This window comes from Hypoxylon trugodes, assembly GCF_022578975.1.
Source record: "Hypoxylon trugodes strain CBS 135444 unplaced genomic scaffold F4822scaffold_8, whole genome shotgun sequence".
NCBI classification, from domain to species: domain Eukaryota; kingdom Fungi; phylum Ascomycota; class Sordariomycetes; order Xylariales; family Hypoxylaceae; genus Hypoxylon; species Hypoxylon trugodes.
Genome location: NW_026250023.1, coordinates 1,966,360 through 1,980,332, shown reverse-complemented (window position 1 = coordinate 1,980,332; position 13,973 = coordinate 1,966,360). Strand labels below are relative to the sequence as shown.

Below are 13,973 nucleotides of genomic sequence, written 5' to 3'. Positions count from 1 at the left end.
TGTGCAATTACTTTCTATGCAGCTACGGTAGGACGTTCCACTCAAAGTTATCCACGTTAAACGGACCAATCACAAGGATCCCAGCCCCCATAACCCACCCAGCTGGCAACTTTCTTGGTTTACTACACGACAACACAATCTCGCTCGCATCCTCAACCTCCTCCCCCCTATCTTCAAGTCTCAACACCAAAAAAAATACCCATTATAGCAAACCACGACGACATCGACAGACGGAAGAAAAGACAATAATATTATTCGTTTCGATTTTTCTATACTAGTACGAAAGTCGCACACCCCTCGCCCGACCCAACCGTAAAGTACCGTCTCGAGACGCGAAGCCAAGGGCGAGGGTTTCAAAGTGCATTGGGAGTCGAATCCCTTTCGAACGAAAACCGACCATCCAGGAGCGAAATATGCCTACGTTCCTAAGCGACGAGAATTCACCGATATACTCCCCGAATTCAGGCATCGTCCATCTCGGAAACCACCACGAAGCGGTCTTTCACAAGTTGGCCAACCCAAAAGAAACATTACTCCCTAGACCGCTACCTACCACAATTGACACGAATGAAACATTCGACGACAATTCATCATCCCATTCCTCCTACAGCTCCGGCCCACGGACGCGAATGAATGCGGATGACTTTTCCCCGTCGAGTATGATGCCCTTGCCCAATGGCAGGTCGAGTAGAGACTCGAATGGGGTGGCCGCCCCGGGCCCAGATTCGAAATATTATTCAGACGTAAAAACTTCTTTGTCTGGAAGACACTCGCCTGAACGCCAAGCCACTGCCAATGACATCTCTCCGCCCACTGATAATCAAAGAAAGAGCACCTCTGAGTCACAGTTTAAACGGTCTTCCGTCGAATCGTCATCTCGTCCTTCGCTGCAATACCCCGTCGATGCATCACGAAAATCATTAAATAATGGTGACATACAAAGCGTAGACAGCATTTATGATAACATTCCAGCTTCTGCACCTCCAAACAGCTCCGTACCAAGTTACTTACTGCACAGTCCCAATCTGCCAGGAAGTCCGAATTCCGAACCAACCCAGCGCAAATCCCCGCCGCCACAAAGATTCTCCTCGCCACCAAATTATCCATCTACTGGTGCAAGTGCCTCCGCATCAACGTTAGCTCTCCAACCGCCCGCGGCAGGATTAAAACATAGACATACGCTGGAGGTTCCCAGAGTTCCCCCGGGCCGAGGTTCAAAAGATAGCAACGATACAGCATTTACGAGTGGTAGATTCTCTCCTTCTGTAGGCGGAGCATCACAACGTCGAGGGTCTTTGAATTTGGGAAGGCGAAATACGCGTTCCCTACATTCCGACATACCCCGCGACGAGATACTTCCGGATGACGACGCACTAAGGTGGGCTGAAGCATACCGACAGAAGCGAGCCAAGAAGAAGAGACGGGAAGAAGAGGAGGATGATAGGGTTTTGGTAGGAACGAAGGTCGACGAAAATCACGCGAATTGGACGACGGCCTATAATATGTTGACTGGAATTCGAGTATCTGTTTCACGTACGAACGCCAAACTCGATCGCGAGTTGAATGATGCCGATTTCGATACTAAGCAGAAATCGACATTCGACATGTATGTTCCTTGTAGAAATAAGTTTGGTTATCACGTACTAACATGAACAAATAGCGCGGGCAACGAGTTGGTTCCCTCGGCAAAATATGACTTTAAATTTAAGGACTATGCGCCCTGGGTATTTCGGCATCTTCGTGCGCTCTTTAGGTTAGATCCTGCCGATTATCTTATGTCCCTTACAGGCAAATATATCCTATCTGAGCTCGGCTCTCCTGGAAAGAGTGGTAGCTTCTTTTATTTTTCTAGAGATTATAAGTATATCATCAAAACCATACACCACGCCGAACACAAGTTTCTACGAAAGGTTTTGAAAGACTACTATGAACACGTCACCGAAAACCCGAACACCCTTCTATCCCAATTCTACGGCCTCCACCGAGTCAAAATGCCTTATGGCAAGAAGATACACTTCGTTGTCATGAATAACCTTTTCCCCCCTCATCGAGATATTCACACCACATTCGATTTGAAAGGCTCAACGGTTGGACGAGATTATCGGGAAGAAGAACTCGAAAAGAATCCGCGAGCGACGTTGAAGGACTTGAACTGGCTTCGACGTAAGAGACACCTCGAATTGGGGCTCCAGAAAAAGCAGATGTTTTTGCAGCAACTTGAACGTGATGTACGACTACTGCAGAAGCTAAAGATCATGGATTACTCCCTCCTGATTGGTATCCACGACCTACGAAAAGGAAATGAAGAGAATCTTCGAGACAAGACTCTACAAGTGTTCAACCCAGGAGGGGATAGCCCGTCAGAGGAGGGGTTCGAACCCAATTCTGTTCTTATGAGGACGCCGTCAAAACTTGAGAATGCACGCAAAGCAAGGGAATTGCGGCAGATGATTAAGGCTGAACGGCCGGTTCCCGTAGGCCAAACTAGTACCAGGATGCCGGACGAACTTGCCGAGGGCCACACTCGAGGCGGTATGTTCTACAGCGATGATGGTGGTTTGCGGGCAACCCATGAGGATAATACCCCTGGCGAAGAAGTCTACTACCTTGGAGTCATCGACTGTTTGACACATGTATGTCCCCTTCTACCCCTATTTCTATATTTGTGATGATCGCACCTATCTTTGAGTTGTCCGCTAATGTTTCCAACAGTACGGAGTTATCAAGAAGATAGAACATTTTTGGAAAGGCCTGTCAGCTGATCGCACTCAAATATCTGCCCTCCCGCCTGAGGAATACGGCGACCGCTTTATCAAGTTCATGTCTGGTATTACAATGTCAGCAGAAGAGGCAGCAAGGGATGCACTCGATCGCGAGATGGCCGCTGCTCTTTCGTCAGCCGAAATGGAACAGACCAAACAGGACGCCCTTCAGGTTCCCGGGTCTAACAGCGCGCCACCTGCACCATCGTATTTGCCACCCGCTCCGCCAGGTATGAGAAGTCCGAGCTCACCCGAGCCAAACCTTACTATAGAGAAAGCTCTCAGGAAGGCCACGAAAAAGGAGAAAGACGTTGCTAAAGAGGAACAAGTGCCGGAACGTAAGATAACCACAGCCGTGTCTCCGGGATCGAGAGCCAATTCACACGCCGTTCTCCCAGTTGTCGAGGAAACAGCGGAAGCGGGTTCGGTTGGTGGACGGAGTCGGGGTGATAGTGCCAGCGGATCTCGACCGTATACGCCTTCACGAGTAGAGAGACAAGACGGATTTACCAATCTAGGGCCTCACGGTATCGGGGGTAGGGGACCACCAACGCCGCCCAAAACTAGTTATCTAGATCCCGAGGCCAGCTACGATGAACCTAGGAGGAGTGGTAGCAGCGGGGGTAGCGGTGGATTCAAGTTCCTAAGGCATAGGTTCAGTCGAGAAAGTCTTGATAAGGCTTTACCCCCTATTCCTAAGTAAATCTCGGCGTTGTCGACAACTTAGCGTTGAAATTGTGTTGGCGTTATGGGGTTGGGGCTTATAGGATTGCTAGCCACCTTTGTTAAGACGCTTGTGCGTCTTCAATGACTGGTACAAGTAATATCGGAAAGAAGATGAAAAATTAATGAAAATATAAGATCAAGTGGAAGTCGAAGAGTTAAAGGGCCCGGTGCAGGGGAAGAATAATCGGGCTAATATTCCTATTAAGTGTCTAACACCAGCCGCGGCTACCGAAGCAAGCTGGAAACCGAGAAAGAGGAGGCGACATGCAAACACACTTCTGGCGGTTATCATTGTTCCAAGGAACCCCCTTCCAATAAGGGGGGTATACTATGTTGGTAGAAATGTTTGAAGCACGGGAGCGCGTTCCTTCCTACCCCTTTTTCCTTTTTTTTAATTCCCCTTGTTTTTGCTATCGCTGTTGGCTGTTGCTGAGAGCATTATCATCAATTGTGTTTGTACAGAAAGACATGATACCACCATTGCATAAACTGCATGAATTTGACGAGTCTTATTCAACTACTTATTATTACTTTTTTATCGGCTACTACTACTACCCACGACTCGTCGTCTCGTCCGTCTGCTTCTCGGTGTTGGCCTACTAGGTACCTAAAGTTTTTTCTTGGAATTAAGCGTGTTATGCGTCTAGATAGATAGGGGTGTATAATAAAATAGAAAAGCTGTGATGGCTGTAATCGTATGTTCGGGTAGATTTGAATTTTTGTGTATGTCTTCAGTTAGATGTATAGAGGGTGGCAATGGGAGGATTGGTCTAGATGGATTAACGCTACTTCTCAGCATGTCTTCCAAGTCTGTCCTCTCTCCAGCAAGTTATGTGTACTTGAGGCGCAAGATTGCAGGTCGCTTTGCTTACTTGTCTAGGTAGGTAGGTAAGGGTTTACACGAAACAGTTTATTCTCAATATCATTGACTAAAAAATCGAATTACATGCCATGTGTGCACCATTGCCTAGCTAAGGCCAGCGGGATATCAACCTGTTACAGAAAAAAAGAGCAACCATCCGTATGAATTCCTAACTCCATCTCATAATGCTCCATAATCCCCCTTAACCTCGCAAAGTCTGGCCTTATACGTCTCCACACTCACAGCTGGCTTTCTGTCGCAAGTTGACGGGACAGGTCTTCAACCTGTTGCTTGAGTGCACGGATGAGATCCTTTGAGGCTTCAAGCTCCGCCGCAGTCTTGCGCATAGTGCCGTACGTTTGGTTGTGTTTCGCATGCACCGCCGCAACCTCAGATCTGGCGTCCTCGGCACCTCTAGCGGCCTGGTCTCTCTCACGTATAGCAGCGTCTCGCTGGCGAAGAGCATCGTCGCGCTCGGCCTCGGCGATTCGGGCGTCGTGCTGGGAAATCTCTAGTTCAACCTTAATATCGAATTCGTCGTTGGCAAGCTCCTGTTGTGGATTAGGCGCTGCGGCGTTGGTCGGGTTGCCCGGCGCAATGGCGACGTGGTACTCTACTCCGTTGGCGATACGAAGCCACTCCATAACCCATGTGACGGCGGGCAGTTCCTCGATCGTGTCGGAGCTCATGGGGTAACGCGCACTCTGACCTCCGGTGCGCTGGAAGTGGTTCTTGAACGCGGAGGTGTAGAAGAGCACCGCGCTCTCAATTGCCCTATGGGTCGAGTATCTAGGGCTTAGTCTGGACCAATGACCCTCGTCCCAGGCCATACGCCAGAAGTAGTTGTTACCGCTGTAGCCACCCCGAGTCTTAAGAACCCTCGTGATATGCGCGAAAAGGTAGAGAACGCCTCTCTTGACCTGTACAGGAGTGAACAGTCTGGTTGCACCAGTCGGGGTCAACGTGGTCAACACAATGTCGGCGATTGCCGATAGCGTGGTACCTTCAGGCCGCGGCAGACCAGTGAAGTTGAAGCATCGGAGGTCCGTCAGGAGTCCAAGAAGCTCATCCTCGTCCCAAGCCTGATGGGATTGAGCTACGGGTGCGGGTTGTACGGTTTGTAGCCCGTGGTACATCGGGGCGGGGGGAGAGTTGGACATGGTCTTTCGACTGTATACGGCGCGCGTAACGAGAGGCTATGTTTATCAGATTAGTAAATGCTTATTGACAAGGTAGCGAAGTAAAAATCTAAAATGAGTCGCATGTTCCAACGTAGGTTGACGATAATAAGATATAAAGAGGTCAAGTCCTACCTATTCCGATATCAAGAAGACCGAGTAACAGATGAAGACACTGATGCGTGTTCAGTTTTACTAACAGCAACTAAAGAATTTCAGTTGACGAAGCAAAGGTAGATGAAGAACAATTTGTGGTGAGAAAGACGAGTGAAAAGGAGCGAGAATCAAGTAACCACTGGTAGAATATACCTTAGATGGACTTGGGGATTAAAGTAGTTGTTCGTAGTACAACAGTCTTAGGGATTTGTTGATGGTGAAAGGGAAAACGAGACGTGGAACAATTCTAGGTTTTAGAAAGGAATGATGTCGTTGTTGACAGATTAGATGGTGCGTGTTTTGTCAGAGCAACACCTGATTTTTTAGTGGTAGCATGGCCGAAGCTTTGTTAATAACACGCCGACAAGGTCCACGGGACTATTCGGCGGAGTATTTCACGAGTGACTTCCACGTCCACGGAATGTGCCAGGCATCTTCGTCGCTTTAGAGAATATCTTTACGAAGAAGAACAGTGCTTCTCATTACCTGCAAGGCCACCCATGAGCTTTCCCAAAGTAGCCCCTTCTTTTGAACGATACATTACAAACCCTTGGAACGTCTGTCTAGAAGCTAGACCCCCCTTTTATCTCTACAATATGCTATACCCCTAGTATCCTCCCAAAAAGACCGCCACCCGTACACACCACGTGTGTTTCCTATGGGTAACGCCTACCGAGATCTGGATACCTTTCCTCCCTTTGATACCGATCCCGTATACTCAACCTGAAGTCAACCTCCGAGATACCGAACTGACCCAAACGCCACCTATCTAGAAAGTGCTATCGCCGATATAATTAGACTTCCTAGATGAAGTTCTAGGTTATCCCGTATGGGTAAGAGTGTCCTAATCGTCGAAGAGGCAACAACATCTTGCCGGATGTCTCTCGATTGGGGTAATGCTAAGCACAGTCAAAGGGGGGCCTCCCGCAAGTTGCAAAATTACGAAACATTCTTACAGCTTAATACATATCCAAAATCTTGCTAATCGATCCAATCGTGCTTCGAGGTTACTTAGCTAAGATGACGCCACGAGTCACTCGGGTGGGCAAGATAATCCATGCGAGTAAACTTGGTAGTTTCTTGTATGCTAAATTAGGAGGAAGTTTCCCTGGATGCTAGGCGCTGTTCATCGTGTCGGGCGTCGCAGCTGAGAGTTTCTCGCAGACTCATTCGGACTTACGTTTTGCATTACAAGATCCTAAGTTCATCCGCTTAGAAAATAGGGGCCTCGGTTTCCCACGACGATATACCAAATGTCGTTATCGCCACGAGACCGCGGTGCAGGGCAACTTAGGGACTCTTAACTTTCATTATCAATTATGATTCGTCCCTTGTGCTACTTAAGTAGCTGAATGATAGGTACACTATAAAATACCTTAGACGACACCCAACGCGAAGGGCTTGCGGGTGGGGTTGCATCGAAGCCACTCGGCTAAGAATCGTGGTGCTAATAACCGACCACATCGTATTTAAAAGCAAAAAAATGACTATGCAGCAGACATAAGATCCCTTCAGCCACCATTTTTATCTCCGTCTTTATTTCCAAGTGATAAGAAGCCGACATTATTACACCAAGTCACAGCCATCTACATACGCCAAGAAAACGGGCGTAACACAGGCGCACCTCGCCTTGGCACAGGTCCGTGCACATTATGATAGGGGGTATCGTATGCCCCAGCCATGACTGTCTCGGAAATTTACGTTTTCGCGAAGCTGACATACTGCAAGAGAAGCTATGTCGTGTACTATTGACTTTACCACGACTTGAAGTTACTGGTTACCTGAAATACCCTAAAAAACATGCTGTGTCGCTCGCGGTATTAGTTACATCGAATCAACTTGATAGACACTCCGATTGTAACGCATTCGTGCGGATACCCCTCATCGCGTCGTGATTCTGACGTGGAAGCCCGAAGGCATTGCGAACCATTTGGTCTCAACGGTCCAATCATCGACAGGACTTACGAGTTTCAGCTGACACGGTCTGTTATTATCATCATATGATGCCGCGGCAAATGTGAGGGGTAGACTTACATTGTATCGCTGCAACATCGATGGGATGAGTTTGTACACCTCAAACAAGGAGAGGTTTTTGCCCAGGCAGGTCCTATGGCCCGCACCGAACTGATTAGGTCTGTGTTAGCTCCTGGAGGAATGGTAGCCAACGCAGACTTACGGTGAGGAGCGCATTGTACATGTCCTTTTTCTGATCTTCATCGCATAACCATCGCTCCGGTCGCCAAATATCTGCGTCGTCCCCGTAAAGGTGTGGCTCGCGATGCACGGCCCAAGGGTTCTTCAAAGCTACATATTAGCATATCATCTTCGTATCCTTCTAATCCCACTATAGAAAGATAGGATACGTACCATTGACACCCGAGTGCCTGCTGGAATCAAATAACCATCAACCTCAAGCCCACTTTCAGGTACTATACGCTCTAGTGGAGAGGAGATTGGCGGGTGAAGTCTCGAAGCCTCGTTGATACATGCTTCCAGGTATGGTAGAGTCTGCGTCTCCTTCCACGTTACGAGCTTGGAGATGCGACCTGCTTCAGCGGCGTCATCGATCTCTCGTATCAGGGTATCAAGCGAAGAAGGGTTTCTCAGGAGATAGTAGATAACCACACTAGCCAAGATGCCCGTGGTGTCTGCACCAGCTTGTATATTTGAGTTGGTCCATGTTAGGATGGCGCTGTCATATGTATTAGCACGATTGCCGGAGTCGCGAAAGAAACAGGGCGAGGGGTAAAAGAAATATCAAAACTTGCTTCACAGGCAGGGACTGGTCTTTCTCTTTCTCTCTCATAAAGCATGAGAGGAAATCTTTTTGATTGATTTCTAGTCTCTCAGCTTCAGTTAATGCTAGCCTTTCGCGAATACGCGCGCTCCCAAATTCCACCAAAGGATCTTTGGTTGAGGTAGCTGGCCTTAGCGGATTATCTCTCCAAAGATAATCAAGCCATGGTGTCTGTGTGTTCTATTATACGTCAATATGCATACCGGGTGATACGATCATGTATACCTAGTGTCACGGAAGCTTACGGGGAATACTGCTTGGAAGAATTTCCAGTTATTTCCCATCAGATTCTCGATGTCCCCACCCTTTTCCAAGAAGCCCAATCTACGCGAGAATGTGACTTCACTCAGGACATCGAACGCGAAGAGTTGCATCCATTCAGATAGGTTGGAGTCTCTGGCCTGGTTCGCGAATAGCTCATCAAGCCGCGAGAAGAAGAAGTTTATCGTGGAGTCTATGTGCTCTTCAAATGACAGGAGATTTGTTACTGAGTACAGATTCGCAACAGGGCGTCGCATCCGTCGATGCAAATCCTCATCACGAGTAGCGAACACATCTGGGATCCTTTCGCCCTTCACGCGTGGTATAATGGTGTTATAGAATTCGGACTAAAGCGTTTGTATTGGGCATCAGACATCGTACATTGGCAATTTCAAGGTGACGTATCGTTTCTGACGACTTACCTTTGGGAAACGACTCTTAAACCCATAGATCTTCTCGACCGCTTCCGGCTGAGAAATGAGAACGGCATTAGGTCCATAACGGACCACGGTCCCGTAACGACGATGTAAGTCGGTGTGCTTCTGGTGAACACTTCCAGTTTGGATCCACCAGCGGCGCACGAAGTTCGTGAGAGACGCAGCGAATGGGCCAGGTATGTGCCTGAGACAGATATATGATCTAACTGAAACAATAGTTGCTATCGCTAGAGATACGACGACTGCCGTTGTAGTGAATCCTAGCCAATGACCGTAAAACCTAACGAATACGTCCATCTTCTTTACTATTTGATGAATATGAGTTCTGATTGTGGTATATGGACAAGGAGTTTATTCTATGATGAGAAGTGAGGACCGTGCTGTTACAAGAATTAATACGACCTCACGTTAGTTATTAAGACCATAAATGTAGATGGTGTGGAGAAAACTCCCGGGTCAAAGGGAAGCTACTGTACATATCGGCACTACCTAGGTACCTAGGTAGGTAAGATGCGTATGTGGTGGTGACTCGTCATCTTTATGAATATGCGACTGCAGGATATGGCGATCTTGATTTCTAGCGGCAGTCTAGACCTTAGATATGAGGGTGATGGGACTAGCCATCAAGACAAAGCAGCTATTGGTGTATATATGCAAGGACTTATATAGCAGTTACTTATCCCCTCCTCGTGCAAAAACAGTGATAACGGAAATAGAGTCATGGACGAAACCATGGCGGCCTATACCATAGCCTATACGGCACCCATAAACCAGGACCAATTCGAGTCTAAGCTCACACAAGACCAAGTATGGACCTACATCGACCTAAAGGCCCACCATGCCGAGAAATTCACACCTACCATTACCAGTTCAGAGATCCTGCAGGCGTCTGAAGACTGCGATTTTTTCACTAGGCAAGTATATTTCGCTCCGGATAGCCATCCTATGGGCTTGACCGTAGCCGTGGAAAATCGCTGGCTTTATCAACCATGTTGGGTCAAATATAGGACAGACGACAGAAGAAACATTGTCGATATGATCAGCACCGGTTCGGCAGGAGAATTGCTCTATACGAGTGTCGTCGAATGGCGACATCCAAACATACGGCCAAACAGTATCGCGGCTAAGGATAAAGAGAAGGAAGACCGGGATGTACGTATACCATATTTTCTGTATCTTCTATTGTAGCAACTTGGTTAACGTTGATTGGATTGGACCTAGGCTACTGTAGATGCTGCCTAGACAACGATCGCGACTATGCATCGGATGGCCCAGGACACGAAGGAAACGAAGTAAACACACGATTGAAGGGTGAGCAAACATGAGGTACAATTTTGGAGGGCTTCGTAGTGCCAGACCTCCCTGAAAATATAGGCGGCGATGGAAACGAGTTGACCCCTGCGGCAGCAATGAGTAACAGAGCCTGCTTTCCCTAAGTTAACCGCCCCTAAAGTGTCTTATTGCCGACTCAATTAGTGATTACTAGATTGGGGAACCCCTTATAATTTGATCCGTTAATTCATTTCAAGACAGGAGTGCGGGGTGTGCTGGAGGGGCGTTGTAGGGTACCTAGACACCGAAGTTATAGTGATTTATCACTGTAGAAAATTGGGCTATGCAGTTACCAACTACCTAGTCGAAGCTGCTCTACAATCTATCCGAGGTTTCTAGGGTATATTCAGAAGGAGCGATAGCTTGGACGCTATATAACCGCCAAATATATTACTTTAGAATCCCGATGCGCCTCCAATATGATACGTATGTACGTAAGCTCTTGTCATCATCTACGGCACCTACCCTCCTCATGGTGGGCGATACGGCCCGGGAGAAGGAAGTATCCAGAATTATCTTTCCACACAACATCTTTGGGAACTCTTTCTCAATGAAGTCAGAAAGTCCCGCGGTAGGGTTCGCTTTATTCAGCGTAGATGTATTGAGATCTAACCATCGTCGAAGTGGGATAATGGAGTTTCTGGGAATGCCGAGCTCTTTAGTGAGTAACTTGACAACTTCTTGCCATCCCCGCCGTACTGGATTCTCTAGATGATATACCAGATGCAGAGGACTGCTACTAAAGGTAATTTCCGATAAGGCTTCTACCGCGATATCTACTGGAAGCCATGATAGAGTCTAGACACGGTGAGCATATGCTAGTTACGACGGGGTTGGCATCTTACTCCGTATAAATCGGGAAATTTCCCTATGAACTCACAAGCGTGACGAAGCGTTCATCGGAGTTCCAAAAACCACTCCTTGCGCCAACGAGTTGACCGACCCTTACAAGCCCTATTTCGATCTCAGGGTGATTGGTAGCCGTACGTTCGACAACTTTTCCGCATACGAGTTTCGCCTTGGCATACCCGAGGTCTAAGCTCCAATTTAGATCATCCACTCGAGACTCGGGTACAAATGACTCTCCCGTAACAGCATGATAATTAGCTACGGTAGAGATCGATGAGATAAACAGGAACCTCGCTCTCTTCGTAGGATTGAGGCGGTATGCTTGCGACGGTAGTTGGATTAAATTCTGCCTAGTCCTTAACGATGCATCAAATGACGACAAGAGCAATTTAAAATTCATAGGCCAGGCGATATGCACTATATGTGTTATTTCTGCAGCCAAACGCATATACGTGCTGTCACCAAGCGCAAGACTGGAGGCGGCCGTGACGGTTTGGATAACTTCAACCTTCGACCATGCCTCGTCACGTACACAGACGGATGTCCCGCGATTTGAGAGCCTATAGCCGAATTAAAATAGAGGCAATTGCGAGTGCAAATTTTATTTTCACGATACTCAGTTGAACCATCGCCATTCCAACTTCAACTATTCCATGTTTGCCCACCAGAATAATCAATACCCAAACGTTAGTACTAGCCATAATATCCAGACAGATAGCGAGATTTTCGATGTCAAGCCATCTCCCATTGCGATTATGTCTCAGTGCGACCAAAGGAGAGGCTTTCGTACTACCTACGTACCGCATCATCAGCTTACCTAGGTACGTTCCCTACCTAGGTGCGCATATACCGTACTGTATGCAATCCGATCCGATTCTTTTCTTGATCGCCCGGTCTCGGAAAACGAAGTAGCATTCTTTGTTTAAAAAAATGCTGTCACGAACTCCACTCCCAACGAAGGATCGAAAAAAGCAAGGAGAAATCGCTGTAATCTTTTCATTTGCATAAAATGATAGATGACATGTAATTGTAACCTATAGGGGCTAGAGTCAATAATGTGAAACCCGAAAGAGAGAAAATATGATCGCAAATTTCCATACGTCATCGGGAATCTACATGTTCACCTACATGCAAGCCACTTGTCACCTACTAGTAATTTCGTCCGAGCGGCGGGGAAGCCCAAAAGGAAAAAAAAACAAGTACTTACCTACATATCTGAACAACTCAACATCACCTTCTAGCTGACATTATAACCTTTTATGATTCGGATTAATATGATAACACCAAGCCGGTGATCATAAAGGGGTATGTCCATGGAGGGGCGGTGATGTATAGCAGAAACCAGTTACCCCTTTTCCTCATATACAATCTCACAGCAAACCGACACGTAAAGAAATGAGCGATGAATGTACTGCCAGTCGCTTAAAGATTTATTTAGACCCTTATAACTTCGATGGCTACCTAAGTCCTAGCAGCTTCATAGTCGGGTACTAAGTGCAGGAACGATATAACACGTAAGTGCTCGCTAGTAACGAAAGGTCGCTTTTGTATTGATATTTCGGTTTGTTTCCTAATACCCCAAGCTTATGTCCGCATGATCGTATGTCCAAATGCCACCACGATACCACTTAACATCGAGCCGTAGTCCTTGCCCAGATCTTACTACCAAGTCCAGGTCGTCATAATTGAGTTGGCCTCACTGCTAGAAGTACTAAAGTTACGAGGGGGACTCGAGTTACCAGGAGTACCGGGATTATCAGAGATACTAGGGTCACTGGTAATGGTTCCATCACGTTGAAATCCATGAATAGCCTCGGTATGATGCCGGGGGCTTAAGGCTTCCCGAATGTATTTATCGTCAACAATTAGACCCCATTTGAATCGTGGCTGAGGATCCCAATATGTCTGAAAGTATGTCTTGCGATTCCATGAATCGATGCGCAAATGTAGAGGGGTATCGAAGTCTTGTAAATTCCGCGGTCGTGGGTAAAGTAGCGCGAGATCCCTCGACTTGGCGTAGAAATGTACCACATGAGGAAGATATTGATACCCGAAGGGGTATGGGGTGACTGGCCCAAATTGACGGCGGAAATCAACTAGGCATTCCCAGACTTTCAACCAGAATGCCTCACAACTTAACCACCCAAGCCCATTGTTACCGTATTTGAAAAGGCAACATCCAAAAACGTCCCATAGTCCATTTTGAATATCCAGGTCTGTAGCTTCACTAATCAACTTGTCGCAATCTCCGAGAATAATAGCACTCTAAGCACTGCTTGGGATGGCGAGACGTATGAATTGGGTGCTGTAAGTTAGGTACGGTGTGCAGGTGAGTTTGTGAAATATAGCCAGTCCGGATGGGGAGAGAATCTTAGATAGTGAAAGGGGGACCGACATCTTGGTGTGAACTATTCAACGGACTTATCGGAGGATCCTCTGGAGTTTTATTTGGGAATACTAACGAGGCAACGAATGCTGAGAAAAGAATGCCGGTAATGATCTAGATCGAGGAATACATGTGAGGACAACAGGAGATGTAACATTATAGTTAGGAGGAAAAGACATGGTCGAGGATCTATTTTGAATTTCTCATTGCATTGTCTTTTATACTGC

General features: G+C 47.1%; 6 protein-coding genes across 6 annotated transcripts; 2 read left to right on the top strand and 4 right to left on the bottom strand.

Moving 5' to 3' along the window:
- Positions 1–331: 331 nt before the first annotated feature.
- Positions 332–3,789, top strand: F4822DRAFT_353817 (SAICAR synthase-like protein). Its single transcript, XM_051455994.1, has 3 exons — positions 332–1,606; positions 1,661–2,633; positions 2,713–3,789. Exons 1-3 carry the CDS (start codon positions 414–416, stop codon positions 3,463–3,465), a joined length of 2,919 nt encoding a protein of 972 aa, XP_051311526.1. The 5' UTR covers positions 332–413; the 3' UTR covers positions 3,466–3,789.
- Positions 3,790–4,408: 619 nt separating this feature from the next.
- On the bottom strand, positions 4,409–5,550 carry F4822DRAFT_414078 (uncharacterized protein). The gene has a single exon (XM_051459097.1). The coding sequence runs from the start codon at positions 5,508–5,510 to the stop codon at positions 4,590–4,592; it is 921 nt and encodes a 306-aa protein (XP_051311525.1). The 5' UTR covers positions 5,511–5,550; the 3' UTR covers positions 4,409–4,589.
- A 1,430-nt stretch (positions 5,551–6,980) lies between these two features.
- On the bottom strand, positions 6,981–9,750 carry F4822DRAFT_414074 (cytochrome P450). The gene is made up of 7 exons (XM_051459096.1): positions 9,165–9,750; positions 8,727–9,089; positions 8,453–8,661; positions 8,052–8,376; positions 7,861–7,980; positions 7,719–7,808; positions 6,981–7,658 (listed from the first exon to the last, which is right to left on the bottom strand). The coding sequence occupies exons 1-7, from the start codon at positions 9,474–9,476 to the stop codon at positions 7,566–7,568; spliced, it is 1,512 nt and encodes a 503-aa protein (XP_051311524.1). The 5' UTR covers positions 9,477–9,750; the 3' UTR covers positions 6,981–7,565.
- Positions 9,751–9,911: 161 nt separating this feature from the next.
- F4822DRAFT_432602 (DUF1857-domain-containing protein) lies at positions 9,912–10,475 on the top strand (the record flags this gene model as incomplete). The annotated part of the gene is made up of 2 exons (XM_051461681.1): positions 9,912–10,331; positions 10,422–10,475. The coding sequence occupies 2 exons, from the start codon at positions 9,912–9,914 to the stop codon at positions 10,473–10,475; spliced, it is 474 nt and encodes a 157-aa protein (XP_051311523.1).
- A 426-nt stretch (positions 10,476–10,901) lies between these two features.
- On the bottom strand, positions 10,902–12,108 carry F4822DRAFT_432601 (uncharacterized protein; the record flags this gene model as incomplete). The annotated part of the gene is made up of 3 exons (XM_051461680.1): positions 10,902–11,309; positions 11,392–11,920; positions 12,041–12,108. 3 exons carry the CDS (start codon positions 12,106–12,108, stop codon positions 10,902–10,904), a joined length of 1,005 nt encoding a protein of 334 aa, XP_051311522.1.
- A 914-nt stretch (positions 12,109–13,022) lies between these two features.
- F4822DRAFT_432600 (uncharacterized protein) lies at positions 13,023–13,757 on the bottom strand (the record flags this gene model as incomplete). Its single annotated transcript, XM_051461679.1, has 2 exons — positions 13,023–13,576; positions 13,634–13,757. 2 exons carry the CDS (start codon positions 13,755–13,757, stop codon positions 13,023–13,025), a joined length of 678 nt encoding a protein of 225 aa, XP_051311521.1.
- Positions 13,758–13,973: the final 216 nt, after the last annotated feature.

What these genes read in the sequence shown, in the direction of transcription:
- F4822DRAFT_353817 (XM_051455994.1), top strand. Translation starts at nt 414, where the DNA reads ATGCCTACGTTCCTAAGCGACGAGAATTCACCGATATACTCCCCGAAT. An exon ending in CAGAAATCGACATTCGACAT is followed by an intron (nt 1,607 to 1,660) that starts GTATGTTCCTTG and finishes ATGAACAAATAG; the next exon opens with CGCGGGCAACGAGTTGGTTC. An exon ending in TCATCGACTGTTTGACACAT is followed by an intron (nt 2,634 to 2,712) that starts GTATGTCCCCTT and finishes TGTTTCCAACAG; the next exon opens with TACGGAGTTATCAAGAAGAT.
- F4822DRAFT_414078 (XM_051459097.1), bottom strand. Translation starts at nt 5,510, where the DNA reads ATGTCCAACTCTCCCCCCGCCCCGATGTACCACGGGCTACAAACCGTA.
- F4822DRAFT_414074 (XM_051459096.1), bottom strand. Translation starts at nt 9,476, where the DNA reads ATGGACGTATTCGTTAGGTTTTACGGTCATTGGCTAGGATTCACTACA. An exon ending in TTAAGAGTCGTTTCCCAAAG is followed by an intron (nt 9,090 to 9,164) that starts GTAAGTCGTCAG and finishes CAAACGCTTTAG; the next exon opens with TCCGAATTCTATAACACCAT. An exon ending in GACCAGTCCCTGCCTGTGAA is followed by an intron (nt 8,377 to 8,452) that starts GCAAGTTTTGAT and finishes TACATATGACAG; the next exon opens with CGCCATCCTAACATGGACCA.